The 17,980-nt window shown below is 46.4% G+C and overlaps 1 protein-coding gene across 1 annotated transcript in view; it reads right to left on the bottom strand.

The window, feature by feature from the left end:
• LOC137422898 (tyrosine-protein kinase HCK) overlaps positions 1-17,980 on the bottom strand; it is an 81,951-nt gene that overhangs the window by 38,631 nt on the left and 25,340 nt on the right. Inside the window, exons 5-6 of the mRNA XM_068109544.2 lie at positions 12,385-12,483; positions 6,256-6,359 (exon numbers count right to left, since the gene is read on the bottom strand). Of these exons, the coding sequence (XP_067965645.2) occupies positions 6,256-6,359; positions 12,385-12,483 (203 nt within the window). The remainder of the gene's footprint in view (positions 1-6,255; positions 6,360-12,384; positions 12,484-17,980) is intronic.

Genomic DNA, 17,980 nt, shown 5'->3' with positions numbered 1-17,980 from the left:
CACGTTGGGGCCCAAATGCATCCGATTAACTGCCGATACAACGCCATCGTATTGGCGTCTGCTGGGCGAAGGCGAAGCAAGCCGTCCGCTGATTGGACAGTCGAAGGCGACAGCAAGCCGTCCACTGAGTGGACAATCCTGAGCATGCATTTGTGCCGGTGTCGGCGATCGTTGTTCATATACGCACTCTTCATTCTCATCTTTCTTCCTAACTCTTACTTGGACAAGCAAATCCCCTATGCCATCCATAATGGTACACTCTATCCATACACCACATCCTCCCTTCCGTGGATGTTCCATGGGTTTCGGCTAGTATATAGATTAAAACCCATCAGTACGTAAAGTTTTCTGTGTACCTTGAAAACAAAAACACATAAGATGATGTGCATGTGTGTAAAATCTAATTTGTTTCAAAAATTAATAATGTTTGTATGCACTATGTACCAACCAATTGCAGACATGTTGGGTGTGATGTATTCTTCGGGACAAGCATTGGACAAGCGTGATTTGTGTTCACATTATAGGCAACAACTGGATTAGATGAAGGAATCGTACACGTGTGCAGTGCAGTCTATTTACCAGTCCCTTTTGAACCATAATTGCACATTACATAAACTTGTAAGTGTTAAAATTGCAGACATATTGGACAAACGTGACATGTACATGATGAATACTGATGACAATTAGAAATGATAGATGAATTGTATATGTACACCTACACACGCAATATAATAGAAAACTAATATTATGTATGGCATTTTAATTTTTTATAGAAAAATGAAGGACCGTGAAGAGGTCCCTTTGAAACCAAGAGACTGTAACTGCATGGAAAATACATTTACTTCTTCATGTATCTGTATGAATCAAATTGGCGCCCCTTTATATGAACTTTTCTAGAGCATTACTTGGTTCCTCCTAAGAACACAAGTGTAGCCCAGCATGCACACGATAACACAAGATATTTTTTGAATGTCCCTTATTTTCTACTAGCAAAAGTACCCGGCGTTGCCGGGTAACAATGAGTCGCTTCCTGATGGGAATATGAAGGGGAGAGGAGGGAGGAGAGTGAGGGAGGTGGCAGGGTAGAAAGGAAAGGGAGGGAGGGGAGGGTTAGTATATCATACAAAAATGTTAGTCAATAAAAAAAATGGGTACGTGAAAACAAAAAGGGAGATCTGTCTACTGTAACGCCATGGTTTGTAAAAGCAGCTTGAATAAAAACAAAAAGGGAGATCTGTCTACTGTAACACCATGGCTTGCAAAAGCAGCCTGAATAGCGTTCACCAAGTGGTGGTTAATCATATTCAAAAAGGGTGTTATAACACACCTAAACTTCCCCGGCCTTGTAACTAATTAAGTACACAGGTATTTCTGACTTCATTTGTAGAGCCCTCGCGAAGCGGCTCAAGCACTCCAGCAAGCACTTCAACAAAATGGATGATAAGGAACGGCTGGCTTGGCAAGCGATAGCAAGCTGATTGCTTCTGGTTGAAATAGAGGAATTTTTGAAGAGATCGCAGGTACAGTGGAGTGACACCCTATCCCATGGAAGTATGAATTCATTTTAAAATTACTAAGTTAAATTAAAAAAAACGAACCCCAGAACGAGAATGACAGCCTCGCTTAAATAAATGCATATATACACTTAGTTATAAAAATCGCTAGAAATGGTAAATTTTGTCATATTTAACTCCAGATTTGGACATTTACTTAGTCTACAGGATCCAATCATCATATCTGAATGCAGATTTTGATGATATGCTTCAATTATGTAATAATCGATGCATTTCCAAGGCAAGGCACATTTGAGTTGGACGAAACAAAATGGCGGCTTAAGAACCCATCAAGTGGCAGTGGGCTGACCAAGATGGCGGGCCGCCATATTGGTAATCCTCTTTTGTTTTGTTTTTCTGATGAGCACCTCGTTAATCATCTTCAAAAAGGGTGTTATAATACACCCAAACAACACCCAGTTTTCATCATTGCAATCTGTTGGAGGTCCAGGTGTATGCAAAGTTTGGGGCCGCTAGGTTTCATGGTTTTGGAGTTATGGAGGAGACAGATGGACGGACGGATGGACACTGCCTTTTATTATTATAGATCGTTTGGCATTTTCTACAATGTATGGAATGTCTCTTATTTTCTATACTTTGCCACATGACACATACCATCATGTCGAGTCTCCTCGGGCAATGATTGTGTTTGCCATCATATTGCCTTTCTATGGCTGGTACACATGGTTAACTGTTATAGACGGGGGGGGGGGGGGGGGGGGTCGCCACTCCTCTCCGTCCCTCTGCTGGCCGTTGGAGAATTCACCCTCTTCCACCCATGCTGTTGGAGTCAACTGGACTCTCATCCACCAGATGTGCAAAGCCATCTGCCATTTGAACCACATGGCTGCAGACCGTTAGCCTGGTAAGGGGGGCTGACAGGTACTACACCTTGTCCACAGCTGGCCTGGGATTATGCAAGGCAGGGGCATCCATCTCCGAGGTATCAGAAGACACCCGCATACCATATCAAGGGGCCTTTTCTATGCCTCTGGCATTTTCCCCAAGAATATTCAACAAACCTGCCTAATAGTCAGGTTCACTATGTCAATAAATTATATTTCGTTCAAAATCATGGTAGATTAGCAAACCTATACATTTTTGGAAAGGTTATAGCATAAGGAAACTAAAAATCAATGTTTACATTTGGAGAGATACCTGTATGGCGGCCATTTTGGATTTTCAAAATGGCCACTGTAAAATACATATTTTGTCTATTTCTGCCTCTAATTACCCTAAAAACTTTTAAAAATTTACTAAGCCTATATTTTCAGGGACAAGGAATCCAATGAAAGTATCAAATTAGTGCTATGGGGAATGGTAAGACACGAATCAAAGGTTTTGAACTGCAAAATACTGTCTTTATATTCGCGATAAGTTGCATAATCAAATACATGTTATCATTTTGTACAGGCAGTTAATAACATCAAAATGTGTCACAATAATTCATATCACCAAACATACACAGGCAGTCAGCAAAATCATATATACACATGCAGTCAGTATAACTTCACATCTACATAGGCAGTCAATGACAAAATATACACAGGCAGTCAATGGCATCAAACATACACGATTACAGAATATGCCATTTAGAGTTCGTCATCACTGTCCTGTGTGTCGTATCCGACAATATAGTCCGCATCGTTTTCACAGTCCGTTCCACACAAGCAAAGGTCGGTCAAATTGATTGGCAAATCGAATCGAATCGATCGAATTGGTCGAATGGTCGATCGAAGCGATTGGTCGAATTGGTCGAATGGAATTGGTCGAATTGGTCGATTGGTCGAATCGAATTGGTCGAATTGGTCGAATCGAATTGGTCGAATTGGTCGAATGGTCGAATGGTCGATCGAAGCGATTGGTCGAATGGTCGAATGATCGAATTGGTCGAATGGAATTGGTCGATTGGTCGAATTGGTCGAATTGGTCGAATCGAATTGGTCGGAATTGGCAAATGTAAACATTGATTTTCAGATTTTCCATGTAATAACGTTTCCAAAAATGTATAGGTTTGCTAATCTACCATGATTTTGAACGAAAAAACATAGTGAACCTGACTATAATGTGGTCAGTGGATCAGTTAACCGCATATCTTATGTGACTTCTCTTATTTGAGTCTGGGTGATACTTCACTCGTTTACATCCATCTCATGTCGTGCAGAAATGATCAATGGAACACAAAGCGAACACTTATCACCCTTTACTGCTGGAGGTTGACAAGTATGATCCAAAAACATGATATACAAGTGTTTCACAAAACATTTAGCACATACGCCACACAAACACCTGCAGTTCTTGTTTAAAACCACCGAAAACACCTCAACAGGAAACCACATTTCCTGGACACCCAAAACCACAAGGGGCAGTCTGAAAGTCAACATAAAGGGCTCAATGATATGATCCACTTACTTGCAGTCCATTGATCACACTAACACAGTACATTGTAGTTTATAGTACATTAGTTGCATTGTAATATGATACACCAGCAGGGACCCACATAAATTCAGTGTAATGTAAAATGGGACTTCGGGTTCTCAGTCCTCAACTCGCCCATCCCCCCAACCCCAAGTGATCGACCCCCCCCCCCCCCCCTCCTCCCTCACCCAACCTCAAATCTTCAAGCCCCACCCCAATCCCGTCGTCAAACCACACCCCACCCTGTCTTCAAATCCCCCCACCACTACAAGTCCTCAACCCCCACACCTGCCGATGGTCCTCAACCCACACTCAAAACCACAAGCTCTGAACCTTCCCACTCAAAGCCTCACCCCACCCCACCCCCAACCCCCCAACTCTCTGACACTCCGAACACGACTCTGTTTGTCCTACCTTCCTCTTTGTTCTTGAAATCTTCAAAACCTCTCCCCAAACCTCAAGTCGACAACCCTCTTCCCCACCCAAATTCCTCAATGACTCCTCCAAACCCCCAAGTACTCAGTCTGTCCCCTGCGAAGCTTTGACCACCACCCCCCCCCCCAACTCTGTACTCATTCTTCCACCACCACCCAACTCTGTCCTCTTTCCTCCCCCACCACCCAACTCTGTCCTCTTTCTTCCCCCACCTCCCAACTCTGTCGTCTTTCTTCCCCCACCACCCAACTCTGTCCTCTTTCTTCCCCCACCACCCAACTCTGTCCTCTTTCTTCCCCCACCACCCAACTCTGTCCTCTTTCTTCCCCCACCACCTAACTCTGTCCTCTTTCTTCCCCCACCACCCAAGTCTGTCCTCTTTCTTCCCCCACCTCCCAACTCTGTCCTCTTTCCTCCCCCACCACCCAACTCTGTCCTCTTTCCTCCCCCACCACCCAACTCTGTCCTCTTTCTTCCCCCACCTCCCAACTCTGTCGTCTTTCTTCCCCCACCACCCAACTCTGTCCTCTTTCTTCCCCCACCACCCAACTCTGTCCTCTTTCTTCCCCCACCACCCAACTCTGTCCTCTTTCTTCCCCCACCACCCAACTCTGTCCTCTTTCTTCCCCCACCACCCAACTCTGTCCTCTTTCTTCCCCCACCACCCAACTCTGTCCTCTTTCTTCCCCCTTTCTTATTAAATTCCTCAACGTGCCACTCCCAAGCCCAATGCATCACACCCCTCCCCCCATCCCAAGTCTTCAAAAACCCGATTTCTCAACCCCAAGTACTCAATCCTTTCCAAAGACATAACTCTCCTCTCCCAACTCTGCCCCCACCACCCGAACTCTGTCTTCCCCTCCCTCTTCTTCCTGTTCTTAACAAGTGGCTGTTCCCGTTTGTTTAGAACAATGTTCAAAGTAAAAGACGGAACAACCTTAAATTCGCAATCTCACGCGATTCTGTCATCTCACAATTCTTCAGTAAAAACAGTGAATAACGAAGCTAAATGATTGAAAAAGACACACAAGCTCATTGGCAATGGCGGAAAACCCTCAATATACAATCGAAACTCCTCGGACAAAGACCCTCATAATGGTGTAGCTCGTATTCCATTATCCGCACTGTAATATGGCACTATAGTTGTTTATAGTTCAGTAGCCACACTGAGATGGTGTACATGTGGGTTATCGTCCAGTGGACACACTACAAGATAGTACACGTAGTATGGAGTCGTCATAATGCTGTACCATGGTATACACAACTTTCGGTCATTATGGACCCGTTATGGACCCATTATGGACCCATTATACCGACATTAGACACGCTCTTCGAAACATCGAACCCGTAGACAACAATACGCCATACTGTACATCAATGTATCACCATAACTGTGTGATACATTGATGTATCAATGAAGGCCTCTACAGAATAGAATACATGGTCACAGCAAAAAAGAAACATTGTCCGGTTGTTTCAGCATCGATAGCAAAGCAGATGCTTCGTCGTTTCCAAGAATCGGGAAGTTTGAAAGGAAGTGCGTGGTAAGAGTTGAGAAACCGCTGAACATCGGACCACAAAGATTTTGCCATTTAGCTCCAAAATGACTTCATTGCAAAAAATAAATAAATATGCAGTCACCGTCATGTTTTGCACTTCATTATCATGGTGCCAAGTGACAAATAGTCCACCGTGCTTGTGGCAGGGAGCACGTGCTCCTCACCCTGAATGCTTCCTCTCAGCTACTGAGAGCGGAGTGAGCGAACAAGCCTTTTGGGTCATTTTACAGTCTTTCCAGACTGTGCGTCATGCAAATGGACTCATGTAGCACAAATTGTCTTGCCTTCACCTTTTGAGGACTGGCTGTCCCTCACCAGGAAGGATCCGATGGTATTGCCCGGACTGAGCAGTAGGCGCTCGGCTTCTATGCGGTTGACGTCCGAGAAGAACCACCTGAAGAGAGATACGGTGCTGCGTTAAAAGTAATGCCCTGAGAACAAGAAGCTTCCATCAACAACCAGTGCCCACTTCAATGCCAACTTCACAACACAACTTGCCGCACGTACCCCTCAATTAATCAATGGAACCGGAACACTTTGCAATTCCGTTTTGATACTCACTTCAATGCTGCCATGAGGCTCTCGAGTCTGGACCGCCAACCGTCTAAAGCGTCTTGTGGGGACACCCAAGGAGGAAGATTAGCCCAAAACCTGCACAAAATGGCTGCTCAGGCCCGATGTTAGACTGGAGCCAATTCGGAATGTGTTCAGAGCGCCGCTCTTCGGGCCAAATTTACGAAAGCCGTTCAAGAGTTAGACGCGTGTAGAATCACAAACTTTCAATGGGCGTTCATCGCACGATTAGTCACCAATCACCAAAAAGTGATCATCTAATCATAGATTCTAACGAGGATCAAAAACTAATCACGAGCGATAAACTAGCAAAGAAACTTCTACACATCGGAGGGCATGTTTAAGAGTGGGTTTGAGGCCTTGAAGGAAGAATCAGATGGCTTATAATTGGTAGTTTACATGGTACGGTGAATACGGATGCGTTCAGTACCTGAATTCGCTCAAGCGGAGGCAGAAGATGATAGAAACAGGGCAATTTGCCAACTTGGTGCATTAGAATCTTCGAGGCTTGATGCAATCTTCTGGAGACATGTGACAATATCAAATTTGATGGAGAAATGTGCCAAATCCCCTCCAACAATGGTCCATGGCACTTTGATTCGATGCAAGTGCAGCATTTCAATTGGAAGTTTGAGACGTGTGCGTTGTTTCACAGGCTAATCAGCCGTTTAGACGCGCACAAAAAAACAATGGGATGTTGGAGATATGGGCGGGGTTTCACAGGCTAATCAGCTGTTTAGACATGCACAACGAAACAATTGGATGTTGGAGATATGGGCGGGGTTTCACAGGCTAATCAGCTGTTTAGACGCGCACAACTAAACAATTAGATGTTGGAGATATGGGCAGGGTTTCACAGGCGAATCAGCTGTTTAGACGCGCACAACTAAACAATTAGATGTTGGAGATATGGGCAGGGTTTCACAGGCTAATCAGCTGTTTAGACGCGCACAACTAAACAATTAGATGTTGGAGATATGGGCAGGGTTTCACAGGCTAATCAGCCGTTTAGACGCGCACAACTAAACAATGGGATGTTGGAGATATGGGCGGGGTTTCACAGGCTAATCAGCTGTTTAGACACGCACAACGAAACAATTGGATGTTGGAGATATGGGCGGGGTTTCACAGGCTAATCAGCTGTTTAGACACGCACAACTAAACAATTGGATGTTGGAGATATGGGCGGGATTTCACAGGCTAATCAGCTGTTTAGACGCACACAACTAAACAATTGGATGTTGGAGATATGGGCGGGGTTTCACAGGCTAATCAGCTGTTTGTCTCCCTTCCTTAATTGTTAGACGGGTAATTACCTCTGCAAGGACAATGATGTTTTTGTCAGTGACCTTTTCGTAAATTTGGCCCGTAGTCTCAATCTAAAGAAATAATCGGAGCTTTAACACCTCGAACATCGGAGCTTCACCACCTCACTTCTCGTTCTGCCGGTGAGGTCGTGTTCTTCCATGCTTTTCCACGTCATCAAATTTAAGTGTTTTACCCGTTTGTGTTTTTGTCAAAACCGTACTGTTTATTTTACTGTGTATGTGTCTACTGTGTGTTTCTAGTAAGATCTTGGTTGTATATCATGCATACCTGTGTGTAATAGTCGGTTTGTTCGTGTCGCGTTTGGGGCCTGGTCCCTTGAGGCTTCCCTGTCTCCTCGGCGGTCGTTTGTTGTCTATTTACTTTTGTTCTCTCACCGTATTGCTTTTTTCTTGTCTTTCTTTTCACCCCATATACTTTCACCGAACATATTACCCTTTGTTGAAAGTCTTAAACAAATAAAAAATCTCAATAATAATTTCCTTCTCTCCTCTTGGCTCTCGACCGCAGCCATGTGTTTCGCACCACCCATTTTCTCTACTTCCTTCATATCTCAATCCTCTCCAGCCGATACCTTCCAATTCTAGTTTTCACCACACTCCTTCAACCTTTCTCCTGCTTCCTCAGATCCACTTTCACCTAACCTTCAAAAAATACATACATACACATTAACGAAGAATTTAAAAAGTAGGCCCCTCCTCCCATACCAACACAATTGCTTATACACCTCCCTGTTCCTTCGCTCTCTGCTCACCCCGCTGTCAATCCCTGATTCTTCTGTTCCTGCTTCTGAAATTGTTCTGTAATCCTTAATCACCCTTAACTCCCATGCCCTCACTTCAGGGAATTTCCAAGGTAGTTTTCACGGTTTTGTTTAAAAATGTTTAAACTTTCTGCCACAGTGTTGTATTCTGTTGTATATTATAAAAAACTTTTCTTCTTTCTCTTTAAAAGGTTTTCTTCAATTTGCTCATCAAATCTCCTCTCCCTTCCAACGCGTACCTCTCCCTTCCAACTCACACCTCTGCCTCCTCCAACCTTCTTCCTCGCTCTGCCCGCCCTCAAACAACACCTCACGGTGCCTCTTTCAATCACCATCAAACCTTTTGGCCTTCGCATCTTTCCCTTTCTCCTAGCTATTCTGAAATCTCTGACACACTATCAACAGCTCTCCCTACCTCCTCCTCTTCCTCGTCTTACCCTACCCCTCCCCTCCCCTGTTTTGTATCCGATGCTCCCCCTTCCGCTTCCTTTCAGAATGGACCTCAAACATCCACGGCCTTTGCTCAAACCTGATTGATCTCCCCATACAGGTTGCTTCTAACAAACCAGACTTAATCTGCTTAACATAAACTTTCCTCCTTCAAGTTGTCTCTGATTCCTTAATATCTCTTCCTGGTTACTCCCTCATCTGGTATGATAGACCTGAGCCTCACCCTGGTGATGGGGTTGCTATCTTTATCAAAAACACACTTCCTCACTCTCCTTGCACTGCCTTCTCTCCACCACACCCCCAGGAGTACCTCTGGCTACAGCTTCCTCTCCGCTCCCACCTTTTGTTCATGTGTTCTGTACCATCCACCAAACAATGATGACTCCATTTACATTTCGCTGTCTGACAACAGGACCAACTTCAATCCACTCATCCTAACTCTCTCTTCCTCATATGTGGCAACTTCAACTGTCATCATTCCAGCTGGCTGGGTGTGGGTACCTCTCTCACCAGCCACGGCACCTAGGTAAAGGACTTCTGTGACTCATTGGGACTGACACAATCTGTCAATTTCCCGACCCGGATCTCAGTCAACAGAGCTTCTCTTCTAGCCGTCAACAACAATCTTCTCTTCTAGACTTGGTTATGACAAACTTCCTGCAAATGTCTGCTGCTCTTCTTCTGCTCCAATCGGTTCTTCTGATAATGTGCTTGTTAAAGTGGATATCTCTCTGGCCATTCTCAGAGAGCCTCCTCAGCGTCGACGAGTCTGGCATTTCACTCAGGCCAACTGGCACGGTCTTCAAGCAGCCATCAATCATCTGGACTGGTCTCCCATCTCCACTGCCTCTGACATCAACTCTTCCTGGGAATTCTTCCAACGGAAACTGCTCTCTCTCATGCACAGATTTATACCATCTCTTCTTCAGTTGTAATACGCTTCCTCCCGTCCATGGTACACTGAAGCTTGTGTTGAGATAGTTGCCCTGAAACAACTTGCCTTCACCTCATGGAAGGCAAATGCAACTGAAGGTAATCTCGGTTCCTTTCACAAAGCTCGGAACAAGTGTGTGTCTACCCTCAGGAGAGCCAGGAAGCACTATCTCTCTACTCTCAAGATTGAACTCTCAAACCTGAATCCCTCCTCCAAATCCTGGTGGCGTCTGGTAAAATCTGTTTCTGGTGTATGTTCCCCTTCCGTCCCCTCCCTTACCTCAAACGGCTACACTGCTGACACTGCACATGAAAAAGCTGAATGCCTCAATTCTGTGTTTGCCTCAAAATATTGCGTCCAAAACCAGTCTCTCTCTGTTCCCACCTTACCCAGTCAAACTCAGCTGCTCCTGGAATCTGTGTCCTTCTCTCCTGACAAGGTGGAGAAGTTTCTGTCAAACCTCGATCCTGATTGTGCAACTGGATCAGACGGCATCAGCCCACGGGTCCTAAAATCCTGCACTGCCGCTCTATCTCACCCTCTCTCTCTGTTCTTTTCACCTTCTGTTTTGCTCAAGGTCATCTGCCATTTCCTTGGAAATCAGCCAACATTACCGCTGCAAACAAGAAAGGTGCAAAAACAGATACTTGCAACTACAGACAGGGTCATGGAATCCATCATGGCTTCTGACATCAAATCCTTCCCCTTCTCCAATGGCTTGATCTCGGATCATCAATTTGGATTCAGACCAGGTCACTCTACTCTGGACATGCTGCTTCTGCTGTCTCAACAATGGATGGAGGTCCTCAATGCCAAACAGGAAATTAGAGCTGTCTCCCTCGACATATCACGTGCCTTCGATATGGTCTGGCACCCCGCTCTGCTCACCAAACTCTCCCCCTATGGTATTCATGGAAACCTCCACGCATGGCTTGCAGACTTTCTCTCTGATCGTAGTGAACGTGTGGCCGTGAATGGATTTCTCACTTCTCCCCTTCCTGTTCTGGCTGGAGTTCCCCAACGTAGTGTTCTGGGCCCTGTGCTTTTTCTGGTCTTCATTAATGATCTCTCCGACTCTCTGGAAAATCCTTTCTATCGCTTTGCTAACGACTCCACTCTCTGCGGCTCCATATCTCAACCCTCAGATCGGCAGGCAGCAGCCTCCTCACTCTCTGCAGACCCGGACAAAATCACAAACTGGTCAAACAAGTGGAACATGTCTTTCAATCCTGACAAATCTCACACTCTCACTATGTCTCTCCAAAAAGACTGTCTGGACAACCCTCCCATCTACTTTCTGAACAATCCTCTCCAAGAAGTTCTGTCACTCAAGCTTTTGGGTCTCACAATCTGCCATGATCTGTCCTGGGAAAACCACATTTCCAAGCTGGCCTCCAAAGCCAGTCGCCGACTGGGCATCCTCCGTCATGCGAAGTCCTTTCTGGGCAATTCTGAGCTCCTCACCACATACAAAGCTTTCATCCGCAGCTCAATGGAATACTCTTTTCCCCTCTGGGCTGGTGCTCCTGCCTCACACCTAGCTTGGTTTCATGCGGTTGAAACCAAAGCTTTCAGAATCATTGGAATCTCCTGTGATGAAGTTGATTCTAAGGGCCGAGTCTCTCTCACCACAGGCAGGTTGGTGGTGTTTCTGTCCTCTACTAACTCCTCTCTGGCCGAGCTCCCCCTGCTCTTTCTGTGCTCTGTCCCCTAAATTTTCCTGCAGGATGCACAAGATCTGCCAGAAACGCTCTCATGGTAAAACTGCCAAAATCAAAACTCTCTGCTCACCTTCACTCTTTCATTCCTCTTTTCTCCCGCCTCTGGAACAAGCTCCCTCATGCTCTTCAATTCCACTCCTCCCGCCAGGTCTTTATAACAGCTGTTCACCACCATCTTTTATCTTCCCCCATCCAAAACGTTGATCTTTTCTACTTCTGTTAAAACACTCCAAATCCACCTCTTTCAATCTCCAACTTCTTTACTGAAATTCCTCGTTGTGTCAATTTGTTTTATACCGTGTACCCCTTGCCTCTCCTCCCCCATTCCTCCCACAACCCTCTCTTCCACAGATCTACCGACGTCCCTGTTCTCCACTGTTGTTGCGCTTGTACGCTTTCCTCTCTCTTCCCCTCGTCTCCCGCTCCCTTTATGAATTGTATGTTTTATGGGTCTGTGCCTGTTCTCGTGTGTAATGTGTTAACTCTTTCACGAGCCTCCACTCTGTGTACAAAAAAAGAAAAAAGAATAAAGTAATGCAGACACGACACCCATCTCGTATGACTGACCATTGTGTGGTACCAAGTAGACATGGCTCTGCCAATTAGGTGTGAAACCAAGTTGTGTAAAGTTATTGTGACTTGAATGACTTACTCCTCCGTCTCAAGCGAGTTCGTCTGCGCCACGTAGTTGCTTGGGATGAATCCAGTCCTTCCTGAGGGCAGTAATTCAGCATTCCACCAATCTCCACTCCTGTAACGATAAAATGGACACCATTGAAGTCATCTTTACCACAATGTCCATCTCATTCGGGCCATTTATTTTTTGCAGATGGAATTTTGGTGCAACCCCCACGCACCCACACAGGCCTAATGCACGCCTCTTCCTCTTGCCTTGTCCTCATGATAAAGCAATAATCAATACCACTTGGAAATCTTTTCCTTTTTATGATGTCGTTTCTACAAGGGTCAATCATTCGCACTGATATCGAATGCCATTTCCTCCCATTAATAATAATAATAATAATAATAATGCATTTATTTTATATAGCGCTTTTCAGGGAGCCCAAAGACGCTTTGACAGAGTGCAAAACATAATGCATAGCAAAACATAAAAACAATTGCAAAAAACAAGAATCAATAGGGAAATATTCAAAGCAAAAAGGAGGGAAAAGGAGAAGGGATAGTCAGGGGTTAAATGCTATGGGTTAAATGTTGAATGCAGTGTTGAACAGGTGGGTCTTGAGTGATGTTTTGAATGTGGTGAGTGAGGAGGAGTCTCTGATGGTGTGAGGTAGTGAGTTCCAGAGGGTGGGAGCAGCGATGGAGAAGGCGCTGTCCCCCAGGATCTGAATTTGGTCCGGATGGGGGGGGGGGGGGGGTCAGGAGGTTGGTACCAGCAGAGCAGAGGTTGCGGTTGGGAGTGTGTCTGGAGAGGAGGTCAGCCAGGTAGGATGGGGCCAGGTTATGGAGGGCTTTGTAGGTCAAGAGGAGGATTTTGTACTGGATTCTCTGGGAGATGGGGAGCCAGTGAAGCTTGTAAAGGACGGGGGTGATGTGGTCACGGGTCCAGGAATGGGTGAGTAGACGGGCAGCGGAGTTCTAAATGTATTGGAGTTTATTGGTGATTGTTGAGGGTGAACCATAGAGGAGGCTATTGCAGTAGTCCAGACGGGAGGTGATGAAGGCGTGGATGAGGGTTTCTGCAGCCATGGAGGAGAGGGATGGACGGAGACGGGCGATGTTTTTCAGGTGAAAGAAGGCTGTCTTTGTGATCTGTTTAGTGTATTTGTCGAAGGAGAGGGTTTGGTCACAGATGATGCCAAGATTCCGGATGTGAGGGGAGGTGGATACTGGGAAACCGTCGATGTTGAGGGCAAAGTTATGGGTGGATTTGGAGAGCGTTTTTGGGCCAATGATGATTATTTCAGATTTATCATAGTTAAGTTTGAGGAAGTTGATTTGAAGCCAGGATTTTATTTCAGTGATGCAGTTTGTCAGGATAGAGTGGGTGGCGGTGGAGACGGACTTGGTGGAGATGAAAAGCTGGATGTCATCAGCGAAGCAGTGGAATTGGAGACCATGACGGCGGATTAAGTGACCAAGGGGGGACAGGTACAGGATGAAGAGGAGGGGGCCAAGAACTGAACCTTGGGGGCACCTTGGGGGAGGGGAGCAGTGGGGGATTTGCAGTTATTGATGGAGATGAACTGGCATCTGTCAGAGAGGTATGATTTGATCCAAGAGAGGGCAGTGCCGGTAATGTTAAAGGTGGTTTCAAGTCGGGTGAGGAGGATGGTGTGATCGATGGTGTCAAAGGCGGCGCTGAGGTCGAGGAGGATGAGAATGTTGAGGTTGCCAGCGTCAGAGGAGAGGAGAAGGTCGTTGGTGATTTTGAGGAGCGTTTGTGTCTTGTGTATCAAGCGTAAGTGTGAAAAGAAGACTCGAAATCACAATGATGCAGCTGCTACTCCTTCATCTCCTTTAAAAGTTCAAAAATAAGCCTCTTCAGAAATCCTTTGATGGTACACCGTTGGCATGAGACACCAACCAGCTATACTTAATGATGGAGGCCGATGTAAAACAAGGCCTTTATCATGAGAGATTAAGCAAAGCTGGGTCCACCCACAATCATGACATTGAGACGTCAATATCTGAGTCTGAATGGTGATCGTCGATGCTCCATTTCAATCACATAAATTTTGAGGATTGTAGAACCGCCTTCAGAGGCCATTTTCCCCCGCAGGGCAGGGGTTGGCCTTTTTCGGGCACACCACCTTTAGAGGCCATTTTTCCCCGCAAGCGGGGGTTGGCCTTTTTCGGGGACCGTGGTTGTTGTTGTTTTTTTGGTCCCCTTTTTGAAGCAATGTTTTATGGCCGGATGCTCTTCCTGCCGCCAACCCTGATAGTCGCCTCTTGCGACACACAGGGAATTACCAGTGAACTGGTACTCAATTTGCGGACCTCGGAAGGATGACAGGCTGAGTCAACCCACCTGGCGTTAATTCAGCGATCGCCGGGGATTCAAACCCAGGATCCTAGGATCCCAAGCCGGCAACCTAACCACTAAGCCAACACCAGGCTATTATTTTTTTTGTCCGTCTCTGTCTGTCTTTCTCTTTCTCTGTCTGTCTCTCTCATAATAATAATAATAATAATGCATTTATTTTATATAGCGCTTTTCAGGAAGCCCAAAGACGCTTTGACAGAGTGCAAAACATAACGCATAGCAAAACATAAAGACAATTGCAAAAAAAGAAGAATCAATAGGGAAATATTCAAAGCACAAAGGAGGGAGAAGGAGAGGAGATAGTCAGGGGTTAGATGCTGTGGGTTAAATGTTGAATGCAGTGTTGAACAGGTGGGTCTTGAGTGATGTTTTGAATGTGGTGAGTGAGGAGGAGTCTCTGATGGTGTGAGGTAGCGAGTTCCAGAGGGTGGGAGCAGCGATGGAGAAGGCCCTGTCCCCCCAGGATCTAAATTTGGTCCGGATGGGGGGGGGTCAGGAGGTTGGTACCAGCAGAGCGGAGGTTGCGGGTGGGAGTGTGTCTGGAGAGGAGGTCAGCCAGGTAGGATGGGGCCAGGTTATGGAGGGCTTTGTAGGTCAAGAGGAGGATTTTGTACTGGATTCTCTGGGAGATGGGGAGCCAGTGAAGCTTGTAAAGGACGGGGGTGATGTGGTCACGGGTCCGGGAATGGGTGAGTAGACGGGCAGCGGAGTTCTGAATGTATTGGAGTTTATTGGTGATTGTTGAGGGTGAACCATAAAGGAGGCTATTGCAGTAGTCCAGACGGGAAGTGATGAAGGCGTGGATGAGGGTTTCTGCAGCCACAGAGGAGAGGGATGGACGGAGACGGGCGATGTTTTTCAGGTGGAAGAAGGCTGTCTTTGTGATCTGTTTAGTGTATTTGTCGAAGGAGAGGGTTTGGTCAAAGATGATGCCAAGATTCCGGATGTGAGGGGAGGTGGACACTGGGAAACCGTCGATGTTGAGGGCAAAGTTATGGGTGGACTTGGTGAGCGTTTTTGGGCCAATGATGATTATTTCAGATTTATCACAGTTAAGTTTGAGGAAGTTGATTTGAAGCCAGGATTTTATTTCAGTGATGCAGTTTGTCAGGATAGAGTGGGTGGCGGTGGAGATGGACTTGGTGGAGATGAAAAGCTGGATGTCATCGGCGAAGCAGTGGAATTGGAGACCATGACGGCGGATTAAGTGACCGAGGGGGGACAGGTAAAGGATAAAGAGGAGGGGGCCAAGAACTGAACCTTGGGGGACACCTTGGGGGAGGGGAGCAGTGGGGGATTTGCAGTTATTGATGGAGATGAACTGACGTCTGTCAGAGAGGTATGATTTAATCCAAGAGAGGGCAGTGCCGGTAATGTTAAAGGTGGTTTCAAGTCGGGTGAGGAGGATGGTGTGATCGATGGTGTCAAAGGCAGCGCTGAGGTCGAGGAGGATGAGAATGTTGAGGTTGCCAGCATCAGAGGAGAGGAGAAGGTCGTTGGTGATTTTGAGGAGAGCAGTTTCAGTACTGTGGTTGGACCGGAATCCGGATTGGAATGTTTCATACAGGTTATTGGCAGAGAGGTGATGCTTGAGTTGAGTGGCTACAGCGCGTTCCAAAACCTTTGACAGAAAGGGTAGGTTGGAGATGGGTCTGAAGTTATTTAGGGTGTCAGGGTTTAGTCCAGGTTTTTTCAGAATGGGGGTAACAGCAGCAATTTTGAGGGATGGTGGGACGATGCCTGTAGACAGGGAGGAGTTTATTGTTGCAATGATAAGTGGAGAAAGAGCAGGAAGGGAGGCCTTGACAAAGCTGGAGGGGATGGGGTCAAGAGTGCAGGTGGCAGTTTTCATTCCGATGAGGAGTTCAGAGAGGTCAGTAGGGGAGACTGGGGAGAATTGAGACAGGGGATGGCAGGATAAGGGGGGGCAGGTGGTTTGAGGGGGAGCGGGTGCGGCGGTGGTCAAGCTGTTGTAGATGTTTTCAATTTTGCGTTGGAAGAATGAAAGGAAGGAGATGCAGTTGTCTATTGTGAATGACTGGGTGGTGGTGTTCAGGGGGCTGAGGAGTTTGTTTATTGTAGAGAAGAGTGCTTTTGGGTTTCCGGAGCCAGAGTGGATAATTTGAGAGTAGTAGGCGGAGCGGGCGCGGGAGAGGGCATCTTTATAGTGTTGTATGTGGTCCTTGTAGGCCTGGGAGTGAACTGTGAGACCTGTTTTATTGCGGAGTCTTTCAAGTTGGCGAGCACGAGTTTTCATTAGGCGGAGCTCAGGGGTAAACCAGGGAGCAGAATGGGTGAAAGAAACTGTTTTGGTTTTTATAGGCGCAATTTGGTCAAGGCAGGAAGAGAGAGTGTGGTTGTAGTAGTCAGTGAGGTCAGAAGGGGTGTGGAGGTCAACGAAGGGAGAAGTGGACATTTTTTCAGAGAGGGTCGATGAGAATGAGGCAGGTGAAAAAGCGTTTAGCTTACGGAAGTTGATAGTGCGATAATGCCTTGGTGCTGGGGTGGGGATGTTGATGGTCAGAGTGATGGCTAGGTGGTCAGAGAGAGTGAGGTCGGAGCCAGAGAGATGGTGCAAAATTAGTCCAGTAGAGCAGACAAGGTCCAAAATGTGACCACGGTTATGGGTAGGAAAGTTGACATGTTGAGTGAGGTTAAAGCAGGTGAGTAAATCAGTGAAGTCAGTGGTTAGCGTGGAGTCAGTGGAGTCCATGTGGATATTGAAATCACCAAGGAGGAGGATTGAGGGGGAGAGGGAACATAGCTGGGTCAGAAAGTAGGAGAAGTCAGACAGGAATGATGGGTGTGGTTTGGGAGGGCGGTAGACAACAGCCATGACTGACTGTGTGTGACCAGAGAGTTTAAAAGCCAGGTGTTCAAATGATGGAGCAGATGAGATGGAGATGAGGTTGGTCTTGATGTCTTGTCGGTGAATAACGGCAATTCCACCACCTCGGCCCTCCGAGCGTGGTTTATTGATGTAAGAATATCCATTGGGTGTGGTGAGGTTGAGCGTGTAGTAGTCCAGTGGTTGTTGCCAGGTCTCAGTGAGACAGAGAAAGTCCAGTTTATTTTCCAGGATGTAGTCGTTCAGGATGAGGCATTTGTTGTTGAGGGACCGGGTATTGAACAGGGTGAGCTTGATGTTGTTTTGTACGGCGGGTATGAATCCAGGTGATTTGGCCAGGGTTCGCAGACAGGAGGTGCGATTTTGTGCGTTGTTGTGACCAGGTGTGTTGGG

The sequence above is a fragment of the Myxine glutinosa genome, chromosome 3 (genome assembly GCF_964187855.1).
Source record: "Myxine glutinosa chromosome 3, kmMyxGlut1.1, whole genome shotgun sequence".
Classification (NCBI taxonomy): domain Eukaryota; kingdom Metazoa; phylum Chordata; class Myxini; order Myxiniformes; family Myxinidae; genus Myxine; species Myxine glutinosa.
This window is presented reverse-complemented; position numbering and strand designations above follow the sequence as displayed.